Below are 11,346 nucleotides of genomic sequence, written 5' to 3'. Positions count from 1 at the left end.
TTTCACAATTCTGTTCTTAAGAACCGACTGCAGTGCAAGTCACTTCCTCCTGTTTTCGTTGAATGTACAAGTTGCTTTCAAGTTGAATGCCACATGGTAGGAGCAGGTTTGACAGCTCAGGCTTGAAGCCTGGCTAGAACAGAATAGTAGAGAGAAAGTCGGTCAAATTGAATTGAATTGGTCAAATTGATCTTGAATTTCCCCTTGGGGATCAATAAAGTATCTATCTATCTATCTAAATGTTTGTGGCACAGCAGTCAGCAGGAAATAATGACACAGTCCTGATGTCATCAGGGAGGAACTGAGTGTGGAGATGGGCAGATGGCGCACACTACTGACCCAGTGTCAAGGTCATGTCTTCTTACACTTCAATCTTGAGGTTACTAATCTAAAATTCGTATCTGTCTGGAGTGTGAGAATTTTCATTACTGGTATTGAAGTTGCATCTACTGACTATAACCGACTACGTTGGAATTCCACCAGGTTGAAGAGGCAATATTTGTTTTGAAAACTTATCCACCAATTTCTGAATTCAAATATATATATTTTTTCATTTTATGCAAGATAGCAAAACAACACACATTTCCCAATTTTTCTCATACCATCAGATCAGTAGTGTTCTGTTTTGAGGGTGCATTCTTACATGCACAAAAACACCCTCTCATCCCCCACCCACAAAAACCAAAGACATGACACATAACTCAAGAGAACAAACATATTTATATGACGCATGCATTAAGTTAAAAACTACAAGTACATTATGCATTGTACAAAATATGGGGTATATTTACATACATGATGCCTCGGATATTGATCAGTATGTTGAAAAATAATCATATATGTGCTTTGAAAATATAGAATGCTTCAGCGATTTCATAACAGAGAAAATGATGTCATGATGGAATGGCTGTACAAATCCCTTTCATGTGCGTCCCCATTTTGAGGGCAAAGATTATTCAAAGTGTGAGACATGGTTATTAAAAGAAGTCGGGGTCAGAAGACCATCAAACAATATTTCTGTCTATGGACGCTGTCTCTTCTACCTGTGATTGGTCCATTTCATTCCGGGTGATGAGGGCTGCCACCTGGGTCAGGTTAGCGAGTCATAGGGGTCATTGAAAATGAAACTGCTGACGAGGGGAAAGCTCAGTCTGTGTGCTGCTAAAGGACCTGACCTGGAGCTGACTGCTGACCAGTGGGAAAAAGATGCGAAGGAAGAACTCCCATCACACCAGAATGATCCTTGGATGCGACACACACACACACACACACACACACACACACACACACACACACACACAGGTATGGAATGAATCAAGAGACAGACTTCTGAAAACGAAGATACTGCACTCTTTTTTTTAACCTTGTCTAAGACCAGCAAATCTACAATTGGAAGCGTTAGGTCTGCTAGGTCACTAATAATGATTTTTGAAAATACAGCAATTGGCCTGTGGCTAACAACAGATAGACAGTCTCCTCCTTTCTATTTCTTAAGCCCAAAGCAGTAAAAAAGTTGCCTTTTCAAATGATACTTGCAGTATACCTGTTCATAGAGATCAAAAAAGAAGTGCTCCATACTGACCACTGAAATGATGTCCATTTCCCTGACAACATAACAGAACTGGGTGTGTGGAATTTAAAAGAAATATATATAATAAAACCATGATTATTACATAAATATTCAGTGTCCTTGTATTCATAAAACAAACTCTTAAAAACAGCAAATCATGGCCCCAGCTGTGGTGCAACTGGCTGGGGCACCTGCACCGTACGCCGGCCACCCGGGTTCGATTCCCGCCCCGTGGTCCTTTCTGGATCCCACCCCAACTCTCTCTCCCACTCTCTTCCTGTCATTCTCCACTATCCTATCTGATTAAAGGCATAAAAAAGCCCAAAAAAATATACTTAAAAAAAACAGCAAATCATTATTTATCCACAGCAGACTTCACATTTCAAGGGCAAATGTGTCATTTGGGTTTCTATTTCCAAGACAGAGCCTGCATTTCAAAGTTTAGGTCTGAGGACTACTCAGTGATTGAGATCATGGGAGGTTTTGGCCTGTAATCAAATACTCTGTAGGTATGTAACTCTCAAGAGAAAAATTATTCTGGATGTGCATCTATGGAATGTGATATTTTTTTAACCCAAGAGCAACGTAGCCAAACAAAAGCCATGGATGGGAATCTGTTGCCTGGCTGCCACCAGCTCCTTGCGGAGAGGCTTAAAAGGTTCGACCACAACGTCAGGCGTAAAAAATATTTTTTGGAATTTTTCAGATGCAGCTCTGACTTCTCACACTCATCTGTTTTTTTGACCTGCATTGGTACGGCACGGAGAAAACATCTGCCCAGCACTGGGGTGTTCAGCAAAGGTCTGAAACGTCCAGCTAAAATCCCTTATCTGTCTGAGGATGGTTCTCTTACTCTACCACGTACAAATTAACTTGAATTGCTCCCTTTCATAGCATGAAATTAAAAAAATGTTTGAAGGCATAATTTACACCTGAGCTCCTGATGCAAAAAAGCTGTAGAGAGTTGTGCCAGTATGTGAAAAGTAACAGTAACTGCAGTTTTTCACACAGTAACAGGCTGTTCCCCTGCAGAATGTCCTTTTGGTGGGTTGTGTGTTTGGTTGCTTGGTTTGAAATTTTGGCATGACTTCAGTATTTGTGCTTATAGTGCCTATATGTATTGCCGGGTTCAATGGTGACAATATGAATCCTTCGTGTTCTCACAATGAAAGAGGGAGAGAGAATGACAGACAGATTGAGAAAGAAGACAAAGAGAAAGAGAGAGCAGGAGAGAGAGAGAGAAAGATATTGCAGTTTTCACAGATGGGGAGTCAAACCCAAGAATAGCAAATCCAAAGACTCGTCTCTCTGTCCGACACACCATCCCGCTCTCCTGATCTCTTTTCTGGGTCTTCCTTCTGGGCCGGTCGTCCACCATTAGCCATCATCCACAGTCAGAGTGAGAAACAGAGAGTGAGTGAGAGAGAGAGAGAGAGAGAGAGAGAGAGAGAGAGAGAGAGAGAGAGAGAGAGAGAGAGAGAGAGAGAGAGAGAGAGAAAAAGAGAGAGAGAAAGAGAGAAAGAGAGAGAGAGAAACAAAAGCTCCCTCCTCTCTCACAGCAGATTATCGAGCCGTCCCTAAAAACAACAAATGACTTTTGTCAGTAGTTGGTAGCGGCATCTCTACGTACATGCAGAAGTTGAGAGAGAAATAAAGTGAGAAAGAAAGAAAAAAAGAAAAGAAAAAAAAGAGAGAAATATAAAGTAAGGAAGAGAGAGATCTTCCTTCTTTCAGGAAGACTGCTCCTGTTCTTGTAAGAACTAACAGAAAGTTCACATGAGTTCACACACATAGCGTTGGGCTTACCCTCTACCCCCTCAGTGAGCACCAGCGCCTGGAGGATATCCGACAGTGACACAATGCCTTGCGCCACCTCCTGATCATCCACCACCACCAGCCTGTGCACCTGTGATGCAAAGTAGGAATGACAAACAGAGGAGGAGGGGTAGGGGCATTAGTGGTAAGGTGTAGGGGCATTTAGTGGTGCCTATGAGTTGGCCATGTCCTCACGTCTATGTTTCGACTCAATCACTTCCTTTACGCATGTATGGAAAAACACTTTTGTGTGGGTACCAGTGACAGTGAACAGCATGGCCTGCATGGCGTCTTGCATTTGCGTTGGCCATAGTTGCAACATGACTGGCAGATTCTGCTCTATAAGTGCTAGCTAACAGAAACAAATGGACTGAACTGACCGCATTTGGTTCCTTAATTAATTGATTCAAGCATTCACACTTCAGTGTGACCTTCCTCTTCCTCATTATATTTCAAGTCTAACAGTGAGGTGAAGGAGGTGATGAGTGAGCTGGTGAATGCGAACATCAGCTACAGTACTGTAGGTCATGGTAAGATCGTTACCTCAGCCTCCACCAGTCTGTTGATGATGGTCTGCAGAGTCTCGTGTTTGTGGCAGGTCAGCACGCCCTCAAAGTACTGTGAGCGGTGCTGCAGGGCCTTGGTGACGGTCACGTCCAAGTTGTTATACGTCTTCTCAGCGGCCAGGTTCTGGAGAGGGGAGAGAGAGAGCGCACAAAACATCACAACATATCACTAAACTTCAAGAGAACACAAACACGGACACAAAGCATAAACAGAGCTCAGGCACACGCACACACACAATTATGAAAAACAGGTTTCAAATTGATTTCACGCATTCACAAATGAACAAATCAGAAGTGCCAGGAAAAACCAGCTTTCATATACACACAAACACACAAAAAGCCATTTAAAGCCACTTAAAGAAATACTTTGTGCCTCCTTATCCCATGCACTCATATGCACTTGTGCAGATGGTATCCAAACAGTGCACAAAGGGCACCCGTGGTAATGGAGCCTGAGCTGGACGTGGTGAATGAGTTCACACTAAGCCTGTGGGCAGCCAACAGCGCTATTTAAAGCAGCAGATCGCTGGCCGCTGGATTTACGGACACTGTAGCTGCTCTTGCACTAAGGGAACTGGTGGGTGTTGAGCTCTCATGGTCACATCAATCGCAGAGCTCAAGCACACAAACACAGAGACAAAGACAGAAGCTGTGTTTCCATTACAGCTTTGTGCAAAATAAAAGCTATATTTGTCGAAATTCGACAAAGCATAATTGTGAATGGTCAGTGTTTCCATTAAGTGATGTAATTAAATATGAGTTTTATCTTCACAGACAAAGTCACAGCAGCTATTGTCAAGTGTATCAGACCACAACCAAGACAAGAAATGTTTCAGACTTATTCCCGGTGTTGTAATAGTCTGGTGGCACCACAGGGATGGGAATGGTGCTCTGCTGTATTCTAGTGAACTCCACTGAAGAGTGAGCTTATACATGTTGATCACTAATCGTTTAGGATCCCGATGACGACCTAATTTGATTGATGGGCAGAGTGCAAAGTTTTAAGTCTAACTAAAGCTAATTTAATAACTAGACAAAATCTATTTGCTAGTTTAACACCATGGGCAAGACAATGAAGCACAAACATTAATGAGTCAGCTAAATGTTCCCATATGCCACACGATAGCTGTATTTCATGCACAAGAACATGAGCTGCTGACAGACTTTGCCTTACAAACAAATTAGGGCCCCTACAGTGAATATGCATTTGTCTTTTTTCAGCTGAAAAGCTTTCTAAAAGTAACTATATTTCAAATGAAGACAGAATGTCCAAGACTTTTGGAATCTTAATATTAAGTCATTGTTTATGTGTTTCATATAAACCATATGCACACAAGCACAAACACAAACAACCAGTATTTGGAAGACTTACAATGACGTCAAACTTTGAGTAAATATCCACAACACGTCCTAGAAAAGGGGGGAAACAAAAAGAGTCCGGGGCACCATTAACCTCATCACCAACATGCAATGAAAGGAATTTCATTAAATATAATGCCAGTACATATACATTATTTTACAGACATACCACCATTTCACAAGCCATCGCTCACCTTTGTCATCTAAAACAGGCAGGGCAGAAACCCTCTGCTCTACAAATATGCCCAGTGCTGTGTAGAGCGGCGTATCAGAGCGCACAACGGCTATGTTCTCAAACGTTCCTATACTCAACTCCTCCAGCTTCCGAGTCATAAAGGCCGGCTTGGGCATCTCAGAAATCTGGAGAGAGAGAGAGAATTTCAAAAACCCTTTATTACATTCTTGCCACAAAGTACTTACATGATCACTTTGTCACAATGTACAGTCACATTTTAAAAATAAAATAAATAAATAAATAAAATCAAGGAGCAAGTCATGCTTTATCCTCCAAGAAATGTGCAAACTGCAATTCGCCATCAACAACCAGATGAGAGCGAGAGAGAGAGAGAGAGAGAGAGAGAGAGAGAGAGAGAGAGAGAGAGAGAGAGAGAGAGAGAGAGAGAGAGAGAGAGAGAGAGAGAGAGAGAGAGAGAGAGAGAGAGAGAGAGAGAGAGAGAGAGAGAGAGAGAGGTTTAACACATCTTTAGTAAACCATTGTCAAGTTATACGAGTATAACCCACAACATTTGTGGTTGACGGCTAAGACAGAGAGACAGAAAGACAGAGAAAGAGAGGGGGGGGGGGCAATCAACACTTCTCCAGTGGTTTATATAAATCATTAAGGGTTTTGCCCTGGTCAGTAGAAGAGCAAGCCAGCGAGTTATGCCTGAACATGTAAAGAAACTAGTGTGACTGGGACTCACAAACAGTTTGAGGAACTTGAGTATCCGCTTGTGTGTGAGAATGTAGAGCGTGTTCCCAGTCAAAGGGTCTATTACAGGCAACCTGTGGATTTTGTGCTTGATCAGAGACGCCACAGCATCATATAAACTATGAAAGAGAGAGAGAAAGACAAAAAAAATCTAATTCTAACATGTGCAGGCATTAACACATTAGGCCTGAAATATAGATGACAAAACAGCCACACTATCTGAATTTACAAAGGACAAAGGGTTAAGGTTAGACCAATGTCAACAACAACAAAAAACAAAAGCAGCAACAACAACAACAGCACTGACTTTGTGAAGGAAAGAGAGCGATCCCGGCATACCTTGCGTTTGGCGAGATGCTGACTAGAGGCTTGAATGAGTCCTGCAGGTACACTTCTGTGAAACAGCAAGGACACAAAACAGGAGTCAGCGTCTGACTTCTAGAAACTCTCCACACACACACACACACACAGTCGAGTGCACACTGCCTTCCTCACCTCTCCAGGTCTCGATTTTGTGCTCCTCTAACTCGTAAATCTGCACCTGGGGACAAAACGGGGAAAGGTGGCGTGAGTATCCCTTTCAGCCAGAACACAGAGCCATGACATAGAGGACAGCTGCTGTGACGTCTTTACAGGAGGGGATCTGGGTGTGCAGAGTTACTGTTGCTGAGCACTTACAAAAGCCTGACATAAAGCTATGATTATATATATATATATATATATATATATATATATATATATATATATATATATATATATATATATATATATATACACACAGCGGGGAAAATAAGTATTGAACACGTCAACATTTTTTTCAGTAAATATACTTCCAGTGAGGCTATTCACATGAAATTTTCACCGGACATTAGTATTAACTTAGGTAATCCACACATGTATAAAAATCCAAACATTGATGTCTAAAGGTAGAGTTATGAGTAAAAAAGTGGAATGGCACAGGGAAAAAGTATTGAACACGCTAAGAAAAAGCAGTACACAAAGGCAAGGAATGGCAAGGAACAAACTGGAATTTATAAGTAATTAGAGAAATTATCCCTCCTATGTGTGCAAATTGATATAAGCTGGGTTAGTACATACTGGTGGGCTATAAAAAGGTTTTTTGTTACCAAGGTGTCACACAAGAAAACTTTCATGATGCGTAAAAGCAAAGAGCTCTTCCAAGACCTTTGCAACCTTATTGTTGCAAAACATATCAATGGAACTGGTTACAGATGTACTTCAAAACTTCAGAATCATCCAGCAAGCAGTATTGGAGCCATTATCTGCAAGTGGAAGGAACATCACTGCATCATCAACTGGCCATGTACAGGATCTCCATGCAAGATTTCTGACCAGGAAGTCAGAAGGATAGTCAGAAGAGTAGCCCAAGAGCCAAGGACCACTCTAAGAAAGCTCCAGAAAGATTTGGAGGCAGCAGGTACAATTGTTACAGAGAAAATCATAGGTAATGCACTCCACCGCCATGGCCTCTATGCACGCTCATCCCGCATGATTCTATTGCTGAAGAAAAACATGTCAAAGCTTGTTGAAAGTTTGCTACACAACATTTGGACAACCCTATGAAATGCTGAGAGAATGTATTCTGGTCAGGCAAGAGCAAATATTGATCTTTTTGGATGTCATACTACACACCATATTTGGAGGAGAAATGGCACTGTGCAACACCCTAAAAATATCCTATCAACAGCGGGGTTTGGAGGTGGTGGCATCATGGTGTGGACTGTTTTTCATCTCATGGTACTAACAGACTTCATACAGTTGAAGGAATGATGCATGGAGTCATTTTGTTCCGGGAGAATCTTTACATCCACCAGGATGATGAGGATGAGACATGGCTAGACCTTCAGCAGGACAAGTATCCAAACCATTCAGCAAAGGAAACTATCAATTGTTTTCAGAGAAAGGAAATCGAGGCCCTGACTTCAATCCAATTGAACAGTTTTGGAAGTTCAGGATTCACAAGAGGGACCCCTGGAATCTTCAATATTAAATGACTATCTGTTTAAAATAATGGGCCAAACACACACCAGAATAATGTGACTAATTAGTTTCGTCAAACGGGAAATGCCTTGAAGCTGTCATTACGAAAGGCTTTTCCACAAAGTATTTAAGAAATTTCAGCAGGCGTGTTCAATACTTTTTTCCTGTATCATTCCACTTTATTACACATAACTCTACCTATGGACTTTAATGTTTGGATTTTTTTATTTGGGTGGATTATCTGAGTTAATACTAATGTCTTGTGAAAATTTCATGCAAATAGCCTCATTGGGAGTATACTTACTGAAAAAAATGTTGACGTGTTCAATATTTATTTTCCCCGCTGTGTGTATATATATATATATCCAGCTATTTCACATTTCTTGTGTCTGGGGGAAGGGAGATATAATGCCTTTGTTGAAGGATATTGCAGTGGCCCTTTAAACTAACATACATTCGATCACAATGGTTGGACTCATACCAAGGGTGATTTGTAGTAACGGTGGAGGATGTTGATGAAGTCAGTTATGGTCAGCATACCTGAGGGAGAACAAGAGCATAAGACATACGCGCAAATGTTTGGGGATAAAATGCCGTTGTGACAATAAATAAAAGCCGATGCTTACCAACAAAACACTGCTTCTTGCTGTCCCACAGTGGAGCTGCTCGGACCCCATTTGATACTAGTGCAAAAAATGCCTTCTTCACCTTTTACGGAAAAAGAGAATTGTGTATCAAACAAGTCAGTCAGTATATTCCTTTATACAAAACCATCAAAAGCTACTGTGTATAAATCAGACAGGTCAGTATGTTCTTTTATTTCACAAACAAAAGCTCCAGGGGTAATGTAGGCCTACATATGATGGTGAGGGAGTGTGGCAAATGTGCCTTTACATTGAGCTGGAGATGTGTACAGTGGTAGAGAGTGTAGTGTAGGGTCGACCCCACTTACTTGAAGCGAAGTGTCAAACACTACTAGCTTGGAGCTGGTGGGCACCAGGTCATAGCAGCGGTGGGACTTCATAAACCGTGTGTAAACATTATGTTCTGGATCTGCTGAGGGAAAGAGAAAAGAAAATGAGTAAAGAAAAGAAAATCCAGGTTGCTGCAACTAAACTTCTTCTTCAATGGTGCGACTGAGGAAGAGTGACATAATATGAGTGTGTGTGTCGAGTGTGTGTGTGTGTGTGTTCAACTTCATGGGTTTCTACGCACCCTGCAGTGGATTTCAGTGGTTTCAGTGTTCAAATTTCACTTTGACTGAGGCAAAATAACAAAACAATCTACTGCAAACATCAGTATAGCAAGCTTTCCAATAGTTCATTCTCTCCTGTTTATATAAGGGTTTGCTTATGTTTCACGGGGTGAAGAAGATCGGTTTAACCCAAGGAAACAAACACAAACACACACACACACACCTTTAGTTCAAATGGAAAGGAAAAAAACACAAACCCACACCTGTGAGTGACGCCTCACTTTCTACAGCAGACTCCTTCTTCACCTCTGGTCCAAAATCATCAAGTGAAGCTGGAACCTAAAACACAGATTGCTTGTTTTGTAAATATCACTGATGCTCAAAGGATTTCAACTGAATAAAAAAAAATGCAGAGGTCTTCCGTTTCTGTCATTGCATTTAATAACCTGGACTAGCTCGCGCACGCGTTCGCGTACGCGCACACACACCATTAGAATGCATTTATTATCTTAAAAAAAAAAAAAAAAAACGTTGACTGGAGAGAGATAAACGTGATAACAGCGACTAAACAGTGTGACTCTTGACCTGTGCTTAATTCAATGTCAACTATATGCAAGGTATCCTTATTCTGGTGAGCCCACAATCTAATGTAAAGTGTTGTTCAAATGCATAACTAGCTGTACTCTTTAAATGTCAAAAAACAACCTTTGATGTGCTGACATCAACAACTAGCTGTGCTCTCACATAATAATTTGGAACACTGTTAATGGATGACAACTGGATCATTTGAAGCATTCGTGTTTGCAGTTAGGGATGACATGTCAGCAAATCACAGATCACTGGAGTATGACAAAGCAGCAACGTTCAGTTCGATGTGTCAGATGATTTTTAATAAACCAGCTCCCTATTCATGTTAATTAGTTAAAAGCTTATTGATTTCCACCACCACCTCCTATAAGCCATCCCCTGTATGTTCGCATAGAGTTTATGTTATGCAGGCTTCATTGGTAATTTTATTCAGGACATTTTCTCACAAAGAACTTTGACATTCGCTAGAGAAACTGACAACAACATCTCAAGTTTCATCGGAACAGTAACACAGCACCCATCAGGTGTTACCCCTGTATTAGCTAACATGATTGCATTAGAAAATATCTCAAGATAAATCCCAATGGGATTTTTCGTGAACGCTATGGACAGAAGATATGTGCAGCGCCAAAAATATTTTTGACTGGCATTTTACCAAGAGCATTTTACCATGCGATGAGAAAATGCTTCTGATGTAGGCACTGACAGACCACCCGCCGAGAGACCACCATTTGTAGCTAGCTAACCCTCACCATTTAACTGATAATCCCCATCAACACTAGTTTGTTCAGGCTCCTGTACTAACTTGCTATCTAAAGTTCAACTACACTTGCTAGCGACAGAAGCTAGTTAAACAGTTGCTAGCTGGGGAGTTCAATGAGGTTAGCGTAACATTTGATAATGGGTCACATATTTGCTGTTAACGTTTAATTGCCCGAAACTTTCTGTTCAATACGTCGTGGTTTAAGCGATCGCCTGACTAATTCCCTCCAAAAATACATCAGTAACGTTAACGAACATGAATTACTTAACTGGTTAGCTACGGTTAGCCATCTTAACATTACCCGGTAACGTTAACGCTAATCAAGCCGCTGCATAGCATGCTCACTTCAGCCAAGAGACACATAAAAATACTCACACACTCCATGTTCCCTTTACCGACTCCTAAAGTCAGACGTATGAGAGAGTTTTTTCTTTGAGAAAGACTTTCAAGTGAAACTATATACTGTTCAAACCGATACGTGGATGGGGTGGTCTATTTACTGTCTGCTATGTAGGATAGTGACCTCCCCCTTGTTTATTTCCGGTAAGGCTCTGAAGT

At 41.2% G+C, this 11,346-nt stretch overlaps 1 protein-coding gene across 2 annotated transcripts; it reads right to left on the bottom strand.

The window, feature by feature from the left end:
• Positions 1-701: 701 nt before the first annotated feature.
• Positions 702-11,334, bottom strand: prkag1 (protein kinase, AMP-activated, gamma 1 non-catalytic subunit). Of its 2 annotated transcripts, none has more exons than XM_076268249.1 (13): positions 11,164-11,334; positions 9,701-9,776; positions 9,195-9,298; positions 8,869-8,950; positions 8,724-8,782; positions 6,737-6,782; positions 6,581-6,635; positions 6,234-6,360; positions 5,505-5,670; positions 5,324-5,361; positions 3,929-4,075; positions 3,377-3,476; positions 702-3,147 (listed from the first exon to the last, which is right to left on the bottom strand). In XM_076268249.1, the coding sequence occupies exons 1-13, from the start codon at positions 11,170-11,172 to the stop codon at positions 3,134-3,136; spliced, it is 1,023 nt and encodes a 340-aa protein (XP_076124364.1). In that variant the 5' UTR covers positions 11,173-11,334; the 3' UTR covers positions 702-3,133. The 2 variants fall into 2 exon arrangements, with proteins under 2 accessions (XP_076124364.1, XP_076124365.1); XM_076268250.1 differs by having other exon boundaries at positions 9,195-9,295.
• Between the last annotated feature and the right edge of the window lie 12 nt (positions 11,335-11,346).

Source organism: Alosa pseudoharengus, unplaced genomic scaffold (genome assembly GCF_046254945.1).
Source record: "Alosa pseudoharengus isolate Yale_2024_CS ecotype anadromous, Long Island Sound unplaced genomic scaffold, YU_APseudo_1.1 YU_APseudo_1.1_scf_5, whole genome shotgun sequence".
Taxonomy (NCBI): domain Eukaryota; kingdom Metazoa; phylum Chordata; class Actinopteri; order Clupeiformes; family Clupeidae; genus Alosa; species Alosa pseudoharengus.
Note: the sequence above shows the minus strand (reverse complement) of the source record. Positions and strands in the feature narration are given on the sequence as shown.

Excerpts from the sequence above, each read along its gene's own strand:
- prkag1 (XM_076268249.1), bottom strand. Across the intron at positions 5,671-6,233 it reads TCAAGTTCCTCAAACTGTTT|ATTTCTGAGATGCCCAAGCC; the intron begins GTGAGTCCCAGT and ends CTCTCTCTCCAG. Across the intron at positions 5,362-5,504 it reads GCCTGTTTTAGATGACAAAG|GACGTGTTGTGGATATTTAC; the intron begins GTGAGCGATGGC and ends CCCCTTTTCTAG.